This window comes from Podarcis pityusensis, assembly GCF_964106645.2.
Source record: "Podarcis pityusensis genome assembly, chromosome: 17".
NCBI lineage: Eukaryota > Metazoa > Chordata > Lepidosauria > Squamata > Lacertidae > Podarcis > Podarcis pityusensis.
In genome coordinates this window covers 38,300,753-38,323,036 of record NC_138042.1, presented here as the reverse complement: position 1 = coordinate 38,323,036, position 22,284 = coordinate 38,300,753, and the positions used below count along the sequence as shown (strand labels likewise).

The following is a 22,284-nucleotide window of genomic DNA, read 5'->3' as shown; positions in this document are numbered from 1 at the left end:
CTTATTTACATCTGATGTTCATGGGTGTCAAGGATTGTAACCTAACCTTCCAACATTCCTCAGAATTGGAAATACTCGATGCATCCTCAGAGGCGCTTGTGCCACCTCTTCATTACACCACACATTTCCGGGTGGGACCCTAGCGCTGCGCTCCAGTCCTCTTCCCCTTTCCCCCTTGCCCCCATAGAATCATAGAATCACAGAATCATAGAGTTGGAAGAGACCACAAGGGCCATCGAGTCCAACCCCCTGCCAAGCAGGAAACACCATCAGAGCACTCCTGACATATGGTTGTCAAGCCTCTGCTTAAAGACCTCCAAAGAAGGAGACTCCACCACACTCCTTGGCAGCAAATTCCACTGTCGAAGAGCTCTTACTGTCAGGAAGTTCTTCCTAATGTTTAGGTGGAATCCTGCTGGTCACTCAAGACTCATCAGCTGCCACTGCCGGCTCCAATCTGCACCGCGGCCCTTTTAAGCCCATGCTTCTCTCCACACACCCCTGGTGTGTCTCTCTGCCTCCGGCACTCTGCAGCGCCTTGGCAAATGACATCATCAAGCCGCGCCACCAAGCCCGGAGGCAGCCGCCATGTTGCGAGGGGCAGAGAGGCAGAATCCGCTACTGGGGCAGCATTGTGATGGCGGCTGCTGCTGGTGGGACAAAGCCTTGAAATTGGGATGCGCCAATTCAAAGTCAGAAAGTGTGATGGCTTCCCCAATTCTGAGACTGTCCTGGAAAAATTGGGGTACTTGAGGGGTATGCTGTAAGGGTGCAAGTTCTTATAATGCTGCTCTTCTGCTGGTACCATTCTGAACCAGGCCTAGCCTGCATGGCCTAGCTAAGACATACACCTAGGACACCTGTGGCACCATCACCTTCCAAGATATGAGCAGTTGCCAATCACAAGGTATGTTTGCTACATCAGGCAGTGGCATAGCGTGGGTTGCCGGTGCCTGGGGCTGTGTGGGAGGGAGGGAAACGGATAGAGTATGCATGGAAATTCAATGGTCTAGTGGCATCCATATCACCCAGGAGTTTGCAGCCACAGAGATAAGAAAAGAAGAGTTGTTCCGTTGGTTTGCATAGAGAAGCAGTTTTCAATGGAGCCCAGCGACGGAAGTGTGCAGCTGTATTGAGGCAGCACCGGGTGTCCCCCCACTATGCTACACCACTGACATCAGGTGAGACATCAGCTGGAGAAAAGAAGCAATGGAAGAACCCTTCGTTACCGGGTTTCTGAAGAAAGCCTGGGGCTGAGAGGCCTGAGTTTGGGAAACCAGCATGGAATGATAAGTTGGGTACAAAAAACCACAAAAAACAAACAAAAATCCTGTTCCGCTCCATTTTACTGAATATTTTTTACTGCCCAGCAAGCTCTGTGGAATTTGACCAGGCCCAGGAATGCAACTGCACAGGTTTTGAAGCTGACTTACTTGCAAGGTTTCCGGCATTTGGTGAAGCAGCCCAGCGTGCCTGTTTTGAATTCAGCCTGGAGTTTGTAATAACAATAACCTAGTCCAGAGACAGAGGGACAGTCGATAAAGTAATTGTGTGAGCTGCGTGAATAGGACAGGAGCCCCAGCACCTTGCACCATGGATAGGAAACAGGTGAGATTGTGGATTTCTCCCCCCCCCCATGCCTTTTGTCTCCACTTACCCCAGGCAGGATGCTTGTTGTAGTCACAGTAAACTGCTCCGGTGGGCAAGGGGTAGAAGAAATGGCCACAGCCACACCGGTCCACCATGCTATTCTGAAAACAGGAACGAATGCAGACCTAGGTGAAGTAAAAGGAGAACTGTCACCATAGGGCAGTGTTAGCAATGCCCTGGGAAGCCTACGGCGACAGGCATGTAATGCAAATAAAAAGAAGAAGAAGAAGAAGAGTTTGGATTTGATATCCCGCCTTTCACTCCCTTTAAGGAGTCTCAAAGCGGCTAACATTCTCCTTTCCCTTCCTCCCCCACAACAAACACTTTGTGAGGTGAGTGGGGCTGAGAGACTTCAGAGAAGTGTGACTGGCCCAAGGTCACCCAGCAGCTGCGTGTGGAGGAGCGGAGACGCGAACCCAGTTGCCCAGATTAGGAGACTACCGCTCTTAACCACTACACCACACTGGCTCTCGTAAGGATCGTAATCATAACAGGGTTAGTCTGGTGCCAATTACAGGGTAAGGATTAGTGGGTGAGTCAAATGTAGGTACCTGCTCAGTATAACGGGATTGGTAGAGGATCTTCACGGGCACGTCACTGCCGTTTTCTGTGCAGTCACTGTAAGTGCCCCCAAGACGGTTTGTTGTTTCCTGACAATTCACAATATGTCAGATCAGCACAGTTGCATTCCTTCCCTTTGATTTGCAGCTGTTTCTCACACCAAATCAGCTTCTCTCTCTATCTCTAGTTTTATGGGAAAGTAACCAACATTTCAGGGACACGGGTGGCGCTGTGGGTTAAACCACAGAGCCTAGGGCTTGCCGATCAGAAGGTCGGCGGTTCGAATCCACACGACGGGGTGAGCTCCCGTTGCTCGGTCCCAGCTCCTGCCAACTAGCAGTTCGAAAGCACATCAAAGTGCAAGTAGATCAATAGGTACCGCTCTGGCGGGAAGGTAAACAGCGTTTCTGTGCGCTGCACTGGTTCACCAGAAGTGGCTTAGTCATGCTGGCCACATGACCCGGAAGCTGTACGCCGGCTCCCTTGGCCAGTAAAGCGAGATGAGCACCGCAACCCCAGAGTCGGCCACGACTGGACCTAATGGTCAGGGGTCCCTTTACCTTTACCTTTAACCAACATTTCTTTATATTTTCTTATTGTAACCTCTGACTGAATCCAATGGGTCTTACGGGAGCCATGTGCTTTCCTCTCATTCCCTCACAATTCTGCGCACTGAAGCCAGGTCTCATATCCTACTTCTGACCTCACCTTTCTCATACTGATGGATGTTTCAACGCCGGGGCGCACATTGAAGCCCCCGTCATCCATGAAGGCCGGTTCCTTCTGACCGTGCACCATCACTCGGGCTCCCGTCACAGTGGAGAGAAGTGGGATAAAGTCGTTCTGCTCTGTGCGGACAACTAGAGAGAGACCTGTGGAGACAGAGGGCAGGGAAGGCCAATGGCAGTCATGCACAGAGATGAAAACAGGGCAAAAGAGAGATGGAAAGAAGATTAAGTTCCCGCAAGAGAGGAACGGTAGACCAAACTGATGGACTATGCGGAGATGGTGAAAATGACTGGGAAAATCAGAAACCAGGAAGACCAGAATTTCAACAAAGACTAGAGGAAATTCATAATTTATGTTGGAGACCACTGTAAACAATTGAACTCTTTAGCAATATTTGAATAACACTTGTATTGCAAAAAGAACTAGGAATAAATGGGATACTTTAAAAATTGGAGTAACTTAAAATATGCAGCGGAAAAGGACTAAAGATGGAACCCATGGAAGGGGGGGGGGGAAGTCCAGAGATTTGGGTGAATCTTTTGTCTGTTTACCTTTTTATTACTTAGGACTTTGAATGTAAACTTTAACTTGTAAAACCAAATAAAAACTATTATCAAAAAAGAAAGAAAGAAAAGAAACACAAAAATGCAAAGAAAGGAAGAAAAGAAGACAGGCAGGTGGCTGTAGGAGTGAGCTCAGCTAGGAAGAAAAATCAATGTTGCAGGAAAGAGATGAATGTGGTGCCAGATTAGAAAGGGGAATGAGGATATAGCTCAAGGAGCCTCTTCCGACATCCATCACCACCTTCCAAGCCCCTGCTCACCATTATTGATCCCAGGCAGGGAGGACATCCAGAGTGTGCTGCTGTTGTCATTGAACGTGTAGCAGTTTCCATAAATAGGGTGATGGAAATGAGTGTAGTTCCTGAGAAGAAGAAATGCAAAGTGTCCAGGTCAACTCAATGAAGAATCATAGAATTGAAGAGTTGGAAGGGACCCTGAGGATCATGCAGTCCAACCCCCTGCAATGCAGGAATATGCAGCTGCCCCATGCAGGGATGGAACCTACAACCTTGGCGGTATCAGCACCACGCTCTAATCAACTGAGTTATCCAGAAAGACAATTCAGTTGAACAAAAGTGAAAAAAGGCAGGCCACTGCGTTGGCCCATTAGAAATGAGCAAAAATAAACAGTAGCACAATTTCTGTACTGGGGCCAAGTAAACACAATAGCAAAAGAAGCCAGCAGGCTATAGTGTATGAGAACTCAGCCTAGGTATCAACCTCCTGCTTTAAAAATGGAATAGAAGAAGAGAGAAAAAGAAGTTTCTGTCATGGTGGAAGTCCCAAGTCTTGCAGCTTGTCTGTCCTAAGATGGAAGGTTTTGTGCTGATTTAACATTCTGCCAATAGAAAAAAAAAGTCTATTGGTCCAATCTTGGGGTCAAATACACCCCAAGAAAGCCATACAAACAAGCTACCTTGCGGTTGGTATTAAGCATGCCACCATATGCCAATGAGAGGGACGTGGGTGGCGCTGTGGGTTAAACCACAGAGCCTAGGACTTGCAGATCAGAAGGTCGGCAGTTCGGATCCCGTTGCTCGGTCCCTGCTCCTGCCAACCTAGCAGTTCGAAAGCACGTCAAAGTGCAAGTAGATAAATAGGTACCACTCTGGCGGGAAGGAAAACGGTGTTTACGTGTGCTGCTCTGGTTCACCAGAAGCAGCTTAGTCATGCTGGCCACATGTCCCAGAAGCTGTACACCGGCTCCCTCGGCCAATAAAGCGAGATGAGCGCTGCAACCCCAGAGTCGTCCGCGACTGGACCTAATGGTCAGGGGTCCCTTTACCTTTACCTACATGCCAATGAAGCCAATCTAACATGCCTTTGTTGATAACTTTCTTTTGCCAGTCAAACTGTATGGTGGCACGTTAGTATTTAGTACACAAATTAGTTCAGTACACAAATGCACAGGGACGGTGCATGGAGCATAACATTAAACAAAGTATTGTGCCATTAACATACATCTAATGTTAAGTATAAAAGCCACATAGGCAGAACAGTGTAGAGATAATTAGTTGTGAATGATCTGCGACAACTCTAATGGGCCTTGCGATTTTAACACACCACTTGAGCAGCCTGGGCATAGTCAACGCATTTCACAACTGAACAAGTTGGGTTGGCAGATTGGTTACATGCAGTACCCAGCTGCTGCCAACCACAGGGATGACACCTTGGCATTGTCTTGGTGCCCTCAGGGGTCAGCAGGATTGGGCAGCTGCTGAGGGCACCAGAGCTCAGAAGGGCCCCATCACCCACTGGCCTGACCCCCCTAGCTCTGCCCCCAGTCATTCGCTTCACCCTCCCCACTGCGCTGCTGAGGTACATTTGACATCACTTAAGGGGTGGCTAATTAGGTGAAAGCAGTGTTTGCCTTGCTGCATCCAAAGTTCTTTTTTGCACCAGCAGAGTCAAATAGCGCTTAACACCTGCTGCATCCCATCTGAAGGCTATTACAAATGGCCACCTGTCATGTTTGAGCTACTTGAAATTCCTGCATTGCAGGGGGTTGGATTAGATGACGCTTGAGGTCCCTTCCAACTTCTACAATTCTGTGATTCTATTCTCTGCTGACTTCAGCTCTTCAACCAAGCCCAGCAATATTTTGTTTTCTTCCTCCGCCCAAAGATGTGGTGTGCAGAAGCGCTGTAGTGAATTCAAAGATTTGCTTGTTGCCTCATAACATTTTACTTAGCCTTAGTAAAGGTAAAGGGACCCCTGACCGTTAGGTCCAGTTGCGAACGACTCTGGGGTTGCGGCGCTCATCTCTCTTTACTGGCCGAGGGAGCTGGCGTATAGCTTCCGGGTCATGTGGCCAGCATGACTAATCCGCTTCTGACGAACCAGAGCAGCGCACGGAAACACTGTTTACCTTCCCGCTGGAGTGGTACCTATTTATCTACTTGCACTCTGACGTGCTTTCAAACTGCTAGGTTGGCAGGAGCAGGGACCGAGCAACGGGAGCTCACCCCGTTGCGGGGTGACCAAATTGTGTCTGTGATTATGACCCTGCAGCAGAGCTTCCTTAACTACGACCCCTAAAGTTTCGGATTCCCTCTAAACCGGTGCCAAAGTTTTGTGGTTGTTTTGTAGGGTTTTGTAGTGTGAACCCCTTGTTTTGTAGAACCACCCCCCACTGATTAATTGAGACATCAAACAGGGGTTCGTACTTAACAACAAAAAAATCAAACATGGTTCGTGCTACAAAATCATACAAAACTTTGGCACCAGTTTGAAGGGGACCCCAAATTTCAGGGTTTGAAAATTTCCCTGAGCAGCTTTGATGCACTTAGCAGCCTTCTCAGAGAAGATCCAGCGCTTTCTAATTCAGAGGCACAACGGATGTGTGAAAGCTGTGGGCATGACCCAGGCACAAGCTGTGTCGACACCATAAATAGTGTCTGCAGCACCAGAGGCAAATCAGCAAGGCTTAAACATATTGCAAATTTAAACAAGAATAAACGGCATTCAGCGCTGATTCAGGGTTTGGAAGGGGGTGGAAACGGCGTGCACAAGTTGTGAAAGGAAGGTCAGAGTAAGGTGAGTTGACAAAGTACTGCAAACAACTGCTGGAACTAATGGTGGTTTGTCAGCCTGCCAGCTAGACCCAAACAACCGAGGCTTGGCAGCACTGGAAAAATGGTATTTTTGTTCCAGAGATGGGAATCTAACCAGTGTAACTAACCCCTGTGGTCACGGAAGGCCTGATTCATGTACGTCCTTATCACCAAGCCAAATGCAGCCCACTGGGAAATTGATACACTTCCTTGTTTTGCTGCTTGTGGGGCACTGGGAAAAACAGGGGCAAGGGGGCTGGTGGCCAAGAACCTGGCAGCAGAGAGAGGGTATACACGTGGCCAGTGGGCTGTATTTGGCTTGGTGGGTAACAGGCAGAGCAGGGCTCCCTCAGCATCACATGGAAAGGGGTGTCAAATGAATCATGTCGACACCTTCCAATGAAAGAAGCGACTCCACACAACATTTGGGTGACGCATAGCTGTCAACTTACAGATTTGAAAATAAGGGACCAGCAGCCTTGAAAATAAGGGATCAGCAGCCAAAATAAGGGATTTTAGTCAAACAGCAGCCAAACAAAGCCTCAAGCGGTGGTTCCCACAGCACAGCAACCCGGCAAAGGGGATGCAGCGAGGAAAACCACCGTCACCTCTCCGCTGGGAAGCGCTGAGCAAAGGCGAGTCCCCAGGCAACGTGGCCGATTTGATCGGCACAAGGCATGCAAGCTCCACCCCCCAGTCATTCTTAGACTCCTTATTGGGTGAGCAACGCAGCCAAGCAACACAGTTGGAGCCTCCCTCCTCCCTAGCTGGCAGGGAGGGAGGGAGAGGAGCTGCTTCCTTTGAAACCCAGGAAATTTATGGGAAATCATCAATCCGTGACAGCAGCGGGAAACGGCGCTGGGATAAGGGAGTTTCCCGCCAAATAAGGGACGGTTGACAGCTATGGGGTGACGTCAACCTCCTTCTTGGCGGGAGAGTGGGGATATTTGCTGGCGTGGCTGCACTGACATAACCGTAGGAACCAGCTACTAGGGACCGAGGTCTCTTTGGCTCCTCCATTAAAATACCTGAGGGGACAGGCCTCCCCAAAGTTGATGGGCACTGCCATTCAAATGGTGTGTGCGTACGGCTTCTTGTGATTGATTATGCAGGGTGGGGCCTTCCTGGACTCCCCAATATTTTATTCAAGTTGGCACCCCTGGACATAATTTGTAATGGTCCTTAACTGGGGTTGCCAAGCTGCCAGGCAGGATTTTGCAAAGGTGGGACTGCTTTTCATTCAGATGTCATATTTGAGTGGAACTAAGAGGGATGCGGGTGGCGCTGTGGGTGAAACCACAAAGCCTAGGACTTGCCGATCAGAAGGTCGGCGGTTCCCCGTGACGGGGTGAGCTCCCATTGCTCGGTCCCTGCTCCTGCCAACCTAGCAGTTCAAAAGCACAAAGTGCAAGTAGATAAATAGGTACCGCTCTGGTGGGAAAGGTAAATGGCATTTCCGTGCACTGCTCTGGTTTGCCAGAAGCGGCTTAGTCATGCTGGCCACATGACCCGGAAGCTGTACGCCGGCTCCCTCGGCCAATAAAGTGAGATGAGCACCGCAACCCCAGAGTCGGCCACAACTGGACCTAATGGTCAGGGGTCCTTTACCTTTACCTTTTAGAAGGTTTCACGGCAAAAACATGTTCCCAAATCACAGAGATACTGGGAATATAGGGTCCAAAGGGCACTCAGGGTTTGTCCAAACTTTTGCTTGTCCCATGCTTTCTAGACATGAGTCGAAGAAGTTTTTCTTTTGTCCCACTGTTTTCCCTGGGGAAACACAGTTACTGTTTAATTGGAACAAATGTTAATCCGCAGAAAACCTGATCAGTGTTTGTTAAACAGCAGGGTTTCCTGGGGAAAGCGGTGGGGTGAATGAAAAATCTCTCAAACCCATGCACTGAAGTGTGAACAAGTCCTCAAACTTTCCACCCACTAGGGATGGAAAGTTCTAGCAGTTTGGTTCTCTCTGTTTCACATTTCCCCCCAATCTTAGATCGAGTGCTCCACATTTCTGAAGCAATTTGCAATAATAAAAAAAAATCCTCATAAAAATAGTCAGCATTTTAGTATTTCTTCTAATGAGAACACATTTTTGTAGGCAGTTCTGATTAATGTACACATTTTTGCAAGCCATTTTTTATGAATTCAATAATGCTCTTTTATGTGTTATTTCCACGAATGTGTGTACATATTGTTTGCCTAGAGAACTGCATTGCAAAATTTGAATAAATGTGCATTTTGAAAGGTGGCTGTGTTTTGCTTCTTGTATGGCTTTGGCAAGTGTGAATTAGGCAGATTTGGCTTTAAATGTGAGCTGCACTGAATCTCCCCCCCCCCTTTACCCTCATTGCTAATGCCCACCAATTCTCCTCAGAAAAATGCTCCTCAGACAATTTTTCTCTTAGAATGGCTTCTGGTTTCAGAGTCTGGCGGTGGAAAAATCCAGATTACCTGGGGGATGGAAGTGTAGGTGCAAGTAAACAGGCAGGTGTGTGTGTGTGTGGGGGGGGGGATATTTATGTAAAAATTCCATGCTCCTTCCCCTTCTCTTGGAAGGAGGGTCACAGATCATGTTGTGAATTGCCTTCTTTAACATGGAAATCCACTACTTCATCAGCTATTTAGTTTTTTTAAACTGAATTTTTGAGGCACTTTGAATCAGTGATGGGAAGGTGGCCTTTTTATTTTTTATTTTAAAAACCAAACATGTGTTTTCCAAAACTAGGCCAAAATTAAAATACCCATGAAAAGTGAGTGACCCATGTCAATCATTGAGAGCCTTTCCTAGCCTGTTGCCCTCGAGCTGCTTTGGACTATATCTCCCATCAGCCCCAGCCAGCAACGGGTACCGAGGTGGGGAAGGTGGGTTTATAAAGCAGCAGTTATTTGGGGACTCACGCTTTGTTGCAGGTCTCCTCGTTGAAACGGCAGGAATAGATGAAGCTTGTGAAGTTGGACTCGTCGAGGTCTTTGACGTCAGGGATGCTCGCCAGGATGTTGATGTAGTGGAAGCTGTACCACTCTCGCACGGCATCCACACCCGAGGAGTACATTTGGTGGAAGCAGTCTGTCTTGTTTTCATTCCACTGCAAAAGGAAGTCAACAACCCCATTAGGCCACTTCCCCAGGGCATAGAGGATGAAATGTGGGCCCTGGGAAGATCAAATGGACATGGAGGAAGAGGGTCGTTCCAAATGCCTGACGAGGACGAAATGTTGGGGAAGCAGGAGAGGCTCAAATCTTGGTTGCCACACAAGCAAGATTGTCATAAGACATATGGTTGTTCAGGATAGCTATGATGCAGATACATCAATTTAACATTTATTCCGTCGTCCAAAGTAAAAAGAGATTATCTTTACTGATGAAAAGCATTGTTTGTTTCTTTGATGAACTGGGGATTTAAATGTTGCAGGTACAGTGGTACCTCGGGTTACATACGCTTCAGGTTACATACGCTTCAGGTTACATACGCTTCAGGTTACAGACTCCGCTAACCCAGAAATAGTGCTTCAGGTTAAGAACTTTGCTTCAGGATGAGAACAGAAATCGGCAGCGGGAGGCCCCATTAGCTAAAGTGGTGCTTCAGGTTAAGAACAGTTTCAGGTTAAGTATGGACCTCCAGAACGAATTAAGTACTTAACCCGAGGTACCACTGTAATCTGAACCTGCACCATTTGAGAAGATGAGCGACACTGAGTTAGATTCAGTCACTGTCCTTTCCAGCTTGTGTGTGTGTAATTTTTAATTATTATTTTTTCTAATTTACATTTCAAAATATCCAAACAACTTTAAATCAATGACTTCCCTTCTTTTTCCAAAGCTCAATTTGCATACCAGACATCCCTGCATATTTTGCATAAACTAAACCATTCAGTATTCCATTGTTACATCCATCAAAACTTATTTACACTGTTGAATTTACCTTAATGCTACCAATGTTATTAAATGTACACAGTTTTCACCCATATATTCAGTAAACATTTTCCAGTCTTCTTTAAATGTATGCTCTTCTTGTTCTCTTATTGTATATGTTAAATCTCCAAGTATTCCATCAGTTTAAGTTGTCATTCTTTAGTTGGGACCTTGCTCGTTTTTCATTTTGGGGCTAGCAAACATACATAAATAACCTCTTTTGATACTTGGGAATTTCCATTTGAATTATCCCCAACAGAAAGGAATCTTTTTTTTTTTTTTTTGGAAAGGTACTTTTAAACATTTTTTTCAATTCATTCTATATTATTTCCCAATACGCCTTTACCCTTTTACAAGTCCACCATATATGATAAAACGTACCCTCCATTTCATTACATCTTCAGCACTTATCTGATTAGGATTTATACATTTTAGCAAGTCTACTCAGAGTTAAATACCATCTATAAATCATTTTCAAGTAGTTCTCTTTCCTTTCCAGCTTTTGAAGTCCAGCAGAGATATTGGACTTTGAAACAATACTGGTGTGTGTGTGTGTATGTGTGTGTGTGTGTGTGTGTGTGTAAATCATGCAGGGCAGACCTGTTGGAGGGTAGCAGGAAGAAGCAGAGAGGTGCCACCAAACGAATAGGAAGTCATCCTTACCAGAATGAAACCAATCTTCCAGTCACTCTTGTCCACTTGGGGATTGTTCTCCTCCATGCTGGTCTCACGCTTGTGTCTATAGAGCGGGTGGCGTTGGATGTGGCGGTACAGGCTCCTGGAGCTGCGTTTCCGCAAGGATTGGGCCTGCCAGTTCTTCTGCTCCATGGACATGTTGTATTTGTAGAGCTCCATCAGTGTCCGCTGGGTGATTTGATCCAGCTCTTGCAGCTGCTCCTGAATTGCACTGTATCTAAAAGATGGAAGAAGGGGCTTAAAGGGGTCCATTTCTCTACACTTACCTCAAGGGATCCAGTACATGAAAGGTGGGCAGAAGGTAGTATGGTCTACTTGATGGTCGGTTAGGGGTGCATGGGGTGTTAGGGGAGGGACACGCCATGCTCCTTCTGGGGTTGTTTTGTCCACCTTTGGGCCTCACCCTGTACTCAGCTCTCACCTGTGGCTCCTAGAAGCTGTCAACACGTGACAGCGGCCACACCCCAGGAATGGCCTTGACGGATCAATAAAACCAGGCGAGGGCAACCAATGGGTCTCAAACCCTCAGTGAGTTGGAGACTTCCTCTACGTGCAAAGACAAGCTCTGGTGGAATGAGTGGACTAGGTCAATAGTGGGTCCAATGGTCAAGAAGGTGGTTTCTGCATGGTCCTAAACCTCCGCTGTGTTGTGGCTATACTCATTTGTGAGAAAGGCTTTGGGAGTAAACCCTGAGGAAAAATGGGTACCCGCTGCCTCGCCAGGACCTCTTTAGGAGGAGAAAAGTGCCAAGGAGTAAACAATACACAAGACAGTTGGATGGTGCCTACTGGGCCTCCTTCCAGCAACTCCTGTAGCCAAGTTAGTGCCAAACATATTGTTCTGTTTTCATTTGGCCCACATCAGCAAGGCTGAGAGAAGGGTCTTGTTATCTGGGCAGCCCAGGACCTCCATACACACTACCCAAGCTTGTGCTCCAGGGAGGTCACTTTGGTGCTGTTAATGCAGCAGAAACAGCACAGGAGGCAGCAGTTATGAACTGCCAGTTTCTGCAGCCGCAGCAGGTGCCGTGATTCCCCAGCAGTGTGCCTTCGCTCTCGGTGGTGCACTTTGTTGCCTCTTGAGACAAATGCATGCCTGCTGCAGGTGAACCGACCCCTTGATCTGATCAGGCATAGAACATATTTCAATGCAAGATCAGATACTCAGGATCATATTACACAGGTTAAAGGTAAAGGTAAAGGGACCCCTGACCATTAGGTCCAGTCGTGGCCGACTCTGGGGTTGCGGCGCTCATCTCGCTTTATTGGCCGAGGGAGCTGGCGTACAGCTTCCGGGTCATGTGGCCAGCATGACTAAGCCGCTTCTGGCGAACCAGAGCAGTGCACGGAAACGCCGTTTACCTTCCTGCCGGAGTGGTACCTATTTATCTACTTGCACTTTGAGGTGCTTTCGAACTGCTAGGTTGGCAGGAGCTGGGACCGAGCAACGGGAGCTCACCCCGTCACGGGGATTCGAACTGCCGACCTTCTGATTGGCAAGTCCTAGGCTCTGTGGTTTAACCCACAGTGCTACCCACGTCCCTATTACACAGGTTAACCATGCCTTAACTGTTTGTGGATACTGAGTGCTAACTCACCCTTTATGAGGGGAAGTAGACCACGCAAGGCTCAAGTCAGCCCCAACCAGCAATATTGCACATCATCAGGCTTACCTGTAGGGATTGAGAGTACACAGTGTGACAGCAGGGAAGGTCAGCCTATCAGAGTTGAGGTTCAAGTTCAGGTTGACAGGAAAGCTGAAGTACTCTCTGTAGATAATTCCAAACTGCCAGTACATGAGGCCAAAGGTGAGGAAGAAGAGGACTGACCAGAAGGCCGTCTTCATCTTGTTCTTCTTAGAACAAACCAGTCGGATGGCCCCATGGATGGTTGTGTTGTTACAAAAGAACTGGAAAAGCTCCTGATAGGAACTAAAGAATTCAATGAGACCAGAACTCTCTTCTTTTTTCTCCTCCTTTTTCTCCTGCTTTGTCTCCATTTTGAGCTGTTCAGCCCTCTTGCGTCTAGGCTGGTTTTCAGCCTTCACGGTTACAATTCGAGCTGAAAAGAACAGTCACAAATAAATATATATACAGTGGTACCTTGGGTTAAGAACTTAATTCGTTCTGGAGGTCCGTACTTAACCTGAAACTGTTCTTAACCTGAAGCACCACTTTAGCTAATGGAGCCTCCCGCTGCCGCCGCGCCGCCAGTGCACGATTTCTGTTCTCAACCTGAAGCAAAGTTCTTAACCTGAAGCACTATTTCTGGGTTAGCGGAGTCTGTAACCTGAAGCGTCTGTAACCTGAAGCGTATGTAACCCAAGGTACCACTGTATAAAATCAACCACTTCCAACTTCTCCATTCAACTTCTCAAAGGGAAATTTCGAAATCGAAATGTAAATTCACACTTAGAATGTGAAAGTTTAACTTAAATGTTTGAAATTGGACTGCCATGCAGCTGGTTTAATGCTTGCTTACACAGAGGTAACAATGGGAGAGGCTTCAAAGAAAATGTACGTAGAAATGCACCCATATCTCTTGGTAGCTTTGATCTTGGCAAATATGAAATATGACATTTCATTCATATGGAGTACAGCCCTTGAGTTGACGGCTAGTTCACTAAACTGCCTCAGGGTCTTACTCAAGCAGTCAGGCTTGCCTTGGTGATAGTCAGTGATACCCTACACACATAATTTCTGTTTGTGCTCACTGGGTTTATTCCCAGGTTCATAGTATTGTAACCTAGCCTCCTTACTAATACAGATCCACACTATAGATTTAAAGCACATCCAACATACAAGGCTTTCCTGCAAAGAATCGTGGGAACTGTAGCTTGTTAAGGAAACTGGGAATTGTAGTAATGTGAGGGGAAAGCTGCAGTTCCCAGAATTCCGGGGTTGAAGTCATGGGCTTCAAAGGTGCTCTGGAGGTGCTTCAAATGTACGTTGTGACATCTTGAATGCTCCCTGTTAGGTTGAGAAAGGATCTTGGTCCTCAAAGCATATTCCTTTCCATCTCCCTTGTCTCAGTCACATAGCAGTCAACTTACAGATTTGAAAATAAGGGACCAGCAGCCTTGAAAATAAGGGATCAGCAGCCAAAATAAGGGATCAGCAGCCAAAATAAGGGATTTTGCTATTGTAAAGAGTTACATACATTGGTAGGATTGACAGATGCTGTCAATCTGGCATGAGGTGGTTGCGGTGCCGCGGCAGCCGCTGAAGCGCCGCCCTTCTGTGTCCCTCCTCATCCCCTCCTCTTCCTCCTCCCTAGGCCGCCTCCTCAGCTGCCTCCACCGCTGCTGCCTCTGGGCTTGCGGGCGGTGTGGGCGAGAGTCTCTCTCCCTCCCCTCTCTCAGGCTGGGAAGGGCCGATGGAACTCCTTGCACCAGGACGACGGCGCCAGCGCTCTCTCTCTCGCGGTGGAGGACCCTGAGCCACTGCTTCCCTCAGAGCCGGGCGAGCAAGAAACCCGGGAAATTTAAGGGACATTATCAATCCGGGACAGCAGCGGGAAATGGCGCTGGGATAAGGGAGTTTCCCGCCAAATAAGGGACGGTTGACAGCTATGCTCAATCATAGCCCTGTGTATCAATTCCCGGAGCCTCTTTACAGATTAGTCTCAGGAATGTAACACTGTTTGGTTTGGGTGTGATGTGCCTTTTGCACCAACAAGTATCTCCAGTGTTAGAAGCAGCAGTATGCCAGATTCTGGGAAACACAATTGGGGAGACCGCTATTGCACTCACGTTCCAGCTTGCCAGAGGCATCTGACTGGTCACTGTGAGATTAGATCGCCCTTTGGTCTGTCAGGACTGAGATGTGGAGATATGCTTGAGAGATCCAGACCGTAGGGAGCTCTGAAAAATTAATAATTATAATTTGGACTTCTTTATTTTAATTGGAGTATTATGATTGGATATATTAACTGGATGTTTTTTATTGGAAAATCAATAAAAATGATTAAAAAAAAAAAGATGGCCCTTTGGTCTGATCCGACAGGGAACTGCTTACATTCTTAAAATCACACAGAAGTGTACCTTGTGCCTTATGTTTCGTGACCAGAAGCCTACCTTTTCCACGAAGTCTTTGGCTCAGGCCCTTGGTCCTCATATCCATCTGAAACAAAACGTAAGTAAATGTAACTGTATCTGCTCATATGCATCCCTTGACTGGCTGAACCTCTCCCATTCCCTCACTTCTCTTCTTTTGTCTCACCCACTGCAGAAATTTAGACTGTCAGCTGCTTAGGGACACAGACTTGTCTTTTTTGAGTACATTCCTGTTTGAGCTGAACTGGACGTCACTCCTATCGCAGTGTTGTGTAGTGGTTAGAACATGGTAGGCAAACTAAGGCCCAGGGGCGGGATCTGGCCCAATCGCCTTCTGAATCCAGCCCATGGACGGTCCGGGAATCAGCTTGTTTTTACATGAGTAGCATGTGTGCTTTTATCTGAAATGCATCTCTGGGTTATTTGTGGGGCATAGGAATTCATTCATTCCCCACCAAAATATAGTCCGGCCCCCGCAAGGTCTGAGGGACAGTGGACCGGCCCCCCGCTGAAAAAGTTTGCTGACCCCTGGGTTAGACTGTCATGCCAGGACCTGGGAGATCTGGCTTCGAATCCTTAAAATGTAAAGGTAAAGGGACCCCTGACCATTAGATCCAGTCGTGGCTGACTCTGGGGTTGTGGCGCTCATCTCGCTTTATTGGCCGAGGGAGCCGGCATACACCTTCCGGGTCATGTGGCCAGCATGACTAAGCCGCTTCTGGCGAACCAGAGCAGCACACAGAAATGCCGTTTACTTTCCCGCCAGAGTGGTACCTATTTATCTACTTGTACTTTGAAGTGCTTTCGAACTGCTAGGTTGGCAGGAGCAGGGACCAAGCAATGGGAGCTCACCCCGTCACGGGGATTCGAACCACTGACCTTCTGATCGGCAAGTCCTAGGCTCTGTGGTTTAACCCACAAGTGCCACCCACATCCTTGTTCAGCCACAAAGCTCCTTGGGGGTGACCTTGGGCTAGTCACTGCCTCTCAACCTGGCCTGCCTCACAGGGTTGTTGTGGGGATTAAATGAGGAGGGGGAGAAAATCATGTGCGCCACCTTGAGCTCCCTGGGGGGGGGAGGTGGGATATAAATGCAATTAATAATAGTTTCATGTGTCATAGCTGTTTTTGATTTCACAAATAGCTGGCATGGCAGGGCGGGGTGGGGTGGGGCGATGACGACAATGAGAACTTCATATTGCCAAGTAACATCTAGTTTGGCTTCTTCTGCCCTCATAAAGTAATGAGTAATCAATCGACTCATTGACAGATCCTTGCAACAGCAGACTAAACAGGAAATGTCCATACTGGCTAATATTTCAATAAGGATTTATTTACTTATTTATTTTAAAAACAGTCTACCACAAGAAAAAACACAGCGCCCATACGTAGCAAAGTGAAAAATGAAGTTCTATTATATTATATTTGACAGTCTTTTTCTGTGCCATGATAAAATGAGTGCCACTTCAGATTACTCAAGGAAGTGCTTACGGTTGCCTAATGAAGCGTAAAGGTCAGAAGCAGAAACTGAGCTGGCTTTATCGCTTTCTTCACATTGATGACATGTATTTATTCATTTATTTGTAATTCTTTAGTCTAACCTCATGGTTTAGTTTCTGCTTGGCAAATTTTTTTGAAAACTGATGTTTGGCCGGTGCATTCCTGTAAACTGCTTCTATCTGAAAAGCTGGAATATATAACTCTGAAATATAATTAGTAGTCAAATTTTGTTCTTAATGATTGCGTAGCTTACGTAGGATGGGACGCGGGTGGCGCTGTGGGTAAAACCTCAGTGCCTAGGACTTGCCGATTGCATGGTCGGTGGTTCGAATCCCCGCGGCGGGGTGAGCTCCCGTCTTTCGGTCCTAGCTCCTGCCCACCTAGCAGTTCGAAAGCACCCCTAAGTGCAAGTAGATAAATAGGTACCGCTTTATAGCGGGAAGGTAAACGGCGTTTCCGTGTGCTGTGCTGGTGCTGGCTCGCCAGAGCAGCTTCGTCACGCTGGCCACGTGACCCGGAAGTGTCTGCGGACAGCGCTGGCTCCCGGCCTCTTAAGTGAGATGAGCGCACAACCCCAGAGTCAGACACGACTGGCCCGTACGGGCAGGGGTACCTTTACCTTTACTAGCTTACATAGGTAAGACACAGAGAGCATGATCCAGCCAGAATTTAAGGAGAGAAATATAAGCGGCACTCCCATGGGACTTATAAAGGCCCAAACTAGTTCTTTATTTCCCATCCCTCTGCTTCTTCCTCACAGATTCCTGCCCATAACAGCAGCTCTTCAAATGCACAGGCCTATTCCCAATAAGATGTCTTAGTCTTCTTACCCAAATCATTAGGCGGCATGCACACCACACATTTAAAGCACATTCCCCTCCCCAAAGGACTCTTTTGTTGAGGGTGCTAGGAATTGCAGCTCTTTGAGCAGTAAACTAGAGTTCCCAGGATTTTTTGGAGAAGGGGACATGCTTGAAATGCATGACATCCGCACAGCTGACAACACTCGGGGCGCGGGGGAATGGAACCCAAATAAAAATGGAAGTGATTTTGAAAGGTGGTTGCTCCTAAAGTAAGTAATTCCATCATCCTTACAGGGGTGGAGGGGGAATCAAAAGGTCATCAAAACTACAGAATGATAAAGATGCTAAAGCCAGCAAATTTTGAAGAACAATACAGAGGTACCTCGGGTTAAGTACTTAATTTGTTCTGGAGGTCTGTTCTTAACCTGAAACTCTTCTTAACCTGAAGCACCACTTTAGCTAATGGGGGCCTCCCGCTGCTGCTGCGCTGCCGCCGCGCGATTTCTGTTCTCATCCTGAAGCAAAGTTCTTAACCAGAGGTACTATTTCTGGGTTAGCAGAGTCTGTAACGTGAAGCGTACGTAACCCGAGGTGCCACTATATCTATTATATGCGACTTCTAATAAAATAGCATGCTCTAAAATAGCCTTTGCTAAACTGGTGCCCTTCTGGCTGGCACCAGGGGTTTTAGTCCAGAACATTTGCAGAGCAGCAGGTTGTCAAAGGCATCTCTAAAGGGCTAAGCAAAATGATGTTTAGTCATGCGCCTGTCATGTAAAAAAGTGTTGCCTGCCTTATTTAAACATGAAAAAGTGGGTGTGCGTACTGTCCATACCCTCCAACATTTAGCCAATGAAAATAGGGATATTCTTGGGTGGATCTACACACAGGAAAACCACCCCCTCACTATAAATACCTATAAATACACCAGGAATTAAATTGTTGTAACAAAAGAAAAAAACTGCTATGGAGAATCGCTTAGAATTTTTTCTGTGCTCTCTGGTGCCATCTGGTGTTGCATGTTTATAACACATTCAAAACTCTGCTTCTTGACTAATGTAGTTGAGTCCCTTTTCAATACTACTACTACTATTAATTTTATTATTTATACCCCGCCTATCTGACTGGGTTTCCCCAGCCACTCTGGGCAGCTTCCAACATATATAAAAACATAATAAAACATTAAACACTAAAAAATAAATAAATCCCTTACAGGGGTGCCTTCAGATGTCTTCTAAAGGGTGTATAGTTACTTATCTCCTTGGCTTTGGGGGGGTCGCATAACTCCATACCCTCCAACATTTCACCCATGAAAATGGGGACGTCCTAAGGAAAAGTGGGGCTTTCCGGGATCAAATCAGAAACCAGGACGGCTTCTGTAAATCCTGGACTGTCCCTGGAAAACAGGGACACCTAGAGGGTTCTGACCTCCCAGTTCTTCCTTACCTTACAGTGCTCTGCACTTCACACACCTTTCCTGCCAGTGGAGCTCACTTCCTGTAAAAGAGACAGGCTGGCAGAAAGGTGCCTGCAACAATGGCCACTCACCCCATTTGGTATTAAATGAGATGGACTGTAATAAAAATGTCTGCAACGATGGAGTGCAGAGAGATGGGGGGAGGGCTCAGCTCCCCTCAGCCACTTGGGCCTTTTTGGTTCAAAAGAGAACATCTGGGAGAAGACTGCTTGTAACAATGATGTGTGGAGAGGGGTAGGTACTGTATTTTTCGCTCTATAAGATGCACTTTCCCCCTCCTAGAAAGTAAGGGGAAATGTGTGTGCATCTTATGCAGCGAATGCAGGCGGGAGGCTCTGTCAGCGCTCCCTTTAAAGAGCTGCATGGACCGTGTGTGCAGCTCTTGGGGGCTTTTCCCCGAGGAGGGAAGAAGGGCTACACTTCTCTCTCCTCAGGGAAAAGCCCCCAAGAGCTGCACGCACACTCCACACGCTCTTTAAAGGGAGATCGGCTCTTGGGGGAGCCTTAGCCGCGCGCAGCCTATCCTGGGCAGGGAATGAAGGCTCCCCTTGCCCGGGAGAGGCTGCGCGCGGCTAAAGCAGTCAGGACAGCGAGCGGGATCCCGCTGGCTGTTCTAGCTTCTGGCTTAGCCACGGGATGAAGTCTCCGCAGGGGAGCGGGGAGCCTCCCCTAAAAACTAGGTGCGTCCAATCGTCCGGTGCGTCTAACAGAGCGAAAAATACGGTACATGAACAAGCCAGAGCTGCGATTGTGTAATGCTGGGGTTGCACCATTACATGTTGTTGGGTCTTTGCAAAGAGACCACTACCTGCAGGAGCGAAAGGGCTTGGAGGTGAGGAGAATTGCGACGAGGAAAGCAATGGGGTTTAAGCACCATTCTCTGACACTGTCTCTGCTGCAAATCTCCCCCTCCCAATGCTGCTTTTCTCTTGAAGAATCTGCTGCTAGAGTTTTAATAAGCATGTAACCGTGCAGTCAGACTCCAACAACAAATCGAGGCCACTCATGCAAAATGGTTGCAACAAATGGCAGCCTCAACACAGAGAGGTGAGCACTGCAAAACACCACCACCACCATCATTATTCCGGCAACTCTTGTTAGAGGTAAAAAATCTGAGAAGACCCAAGGCAAAGAGTAAAGCCCAACAGGAGTGCCTGGGCAAACAAAGGTGACACTGAGTTGTGTGTGAGAGATTGAGAGAAACATTATATACTTTAGTGTGCTACATTCCATCATTTCATGGCAGAGAGGCAAGACAAGGGAAGGTGAGTCTTTGGCGGCTGTCTGTCTGCTGCTTCAGCATCACAGTGGAAACAAGACGAAGGAAACCAAACTCCAAAAGTGGGCTCAGGAGAACTCTTCCTCCAAGCAGGTTATTGTGGCCTCGATGCGCCTCACACATTCAGTTTTTATGCTGTGCCCACACAATGCCTCCCCCATCAAAATGCCACCCCATATTATTTCTCCATTTCATTTCGATTTATCATTTATACAGAACACCCGTAAGTAAACAAACAGAAACCCCCAGACCATGGAAATGGCAAATCTCGATTAAACTGAGGGTGGGGTTAGATATGGGACGGCAATTTAATGTGGGCGATAGTGTGTGGGTGCTGTGAAAAGCTTGCCTGCGTCAACAACGCAGAGCCTGTCATAAAGTGGCTTGCGGAGGTGCCTGTTTTCTCATCCTGTGTTAAAAGTACAGGGCTGTCCTGCTGTCCCCACAAAGAGATCCATGTACAGTTATCTCTCCCCCCCCCACACCGCTGTGGGCCCTGCTGTGCCTTTAAAGAGCTGCCTGACATGCCAAAACTCAAGGTTTTTCCCCCACATGGGGATAAAAGTGATGGGAAAAATTAAACTCCACCTGCTAAACGTATGCATCTCTGACTGTTGCTAAAGTAAAGGACTCTATATGGGCTCTTGGGTACCCCATAAGGGAAAAGGAGCAGTTTTTTCTTACAACGTTACAGATTTGGAATAACGGTAGAATTGGTTAATTCCAGTGGGAGACAGGTGATTTTGTCCTTTCCCCCCTTCTTATCTACTTGTCTCCTCCGCCCACAACTTCACAGTCCCCAGGCTTTACCTGTTGATTAGAATCAGAATCAGAGATGGCAGGGAAACCAGGCTCCTGCATGTTGCCTTTGGTGATGATGCTTCTGTCCTGCTGCATTTTCCCTGGAGGGGTGCTCCACCCAGCAGCTGCTGTCTCTGCTGCAGAAGAGGGAGAGAGAGAGAGAAAGAGAAAGATCTCTTCTTGCCTGATCTCCGGAGGCTGGCCCCTGCTTTGCTGGCAGCTCCTTGTTCCTGATGGTTGGGATTAAACTGGTTCCTTTCCAGATCAGTCTGGCGACTTGTCCTGCTCCTTTGGCCCTCCCTGCCTCTCCCCGCCCAGGTGAAGGGGCTGGGATGAAAGAAAAGTTTAGACAGCGGAGGCAGCAGCAGCAGCAGGAGTCTCAATTTACTGCATAATAGCAGAGAGGTTGAGAAAGATGGAAAGGAGGAGGTGATAGCAGTAGAAGGAAAAGATGAGGCTATGTCTCCACTGCAGGACATCTTACTTTACATTCAGAGAGGGATGCTATTTATTCTATGTTATATTGAATTACAGCGGCTAGCTTTATAATTTGATTTCTCCGTGTGCAGCCTGTTTGTTGCACCACTTCTTCCATCTCATGGTCTCCCCGGTCCAACATACCTCAGTTTCCCCTGTGTTTGGGCTGCACCGGCTTATGACTGTGTTACTCAGGGGTAGGCAACCTAAGGCCCGGGAGCTGGATCTGGTCCAATCTCCCTCTAAATCCGGCCTACAGACGGTCCAGGAATCAGCATGTTTTTACATGAGTAGAATGTGTCCTTTTATTTAAAATGCATCTCTGGGTTATTTGTGGGGCATAGGAATTCAATCATCCCCCACTCCCCAAATATAGTCCAGCCCCCCACATGGTCTGAGGGACGGTGGACCGGCTCACGGCTGAAAAAGGTTGCTGACCCCTGGTGTAACTGGCCTTTGAGGTGAGTGGAAGAGATTTGGCGCACTTCCAGATGACTGGTCTATTGTGCATTCATCCTGATTTGTTTGCAGGGAGGTTAGACAGCATTGGTATTTCATTCATTTTATTTGTGGAGAGGTTGGATGAGATGCATACACACTATACCTTCAAAGCACATTTGAAGCACATTTACCCCTCAAAGAATTCTGGGCACTGTAGGTTACCGTTTATAGAGTTATGCTCCCATCAACCCTGAAGAAAGCTGTCATTTGAATGTGCTTTAAAGG

General features: G+C 47.4%; 1 protein-coding gene across 2 annotated transcripts in view; it reads right to left on the bottom strand.

Annotated features, from left to right (window-relative positions):
• The window catches only part of SCNN1A (sodium channel epithelial 1 subunit alpha), a 28,010-nt gene extending 6,670 nt beyond the window's left edge, over positions 1-21,340 (bottom strand). The window contains exons 1-11 of one of the 2 annotated variants that reach the window (XM_080986828.1): positions 21,091-21,331; positions 18,971-19,021; positions 15,243-15,288; positions 12,841-13,228; positions 11,135-11,384; positions 9,458-9,645; positions 3,764-3,864; positions 2,920-3,083; positions 2,202-2,300; positions 1,658-1,775; positions 1,434-1,512 (exon numbers count right to left, since the gene is read on the bottom strand). In XM_080986828.1, coding sequence (XP_080842954.1) covers positions 1,434-1,512; positions 1,658-1,775; positions 2,202-2,300; positions 2,920-3,083; positions 3,764-3,864; positions 9,458-9,645; positions 11,135-11,384; positions 12,841-13,228; positions 15,243-15,288 — 1,433 coding nt within the window. In that variant the 5' untranslated portion in view covers positions 18,971-19,021; positions 21,091-21,331. Of the gene's footprint in view, positions 1-1,433; positions 1,513-1,657; positions 1,776-2,201; positions 2,301-2,919; positions 3,084-3,763; positions 3,865-9,457; positions 9,646-11,134; positions 11,385-12,840; positions 13,229-15,242; positions 15,289-18,970; positions 19,022-21,090 lie in introns of both variants that reach the window. The other variant, XM_080986827.1, reaches the window with a different exon arrangement.
• Positions 21,341-22,284: the final 944 nt, after the last annotated feature.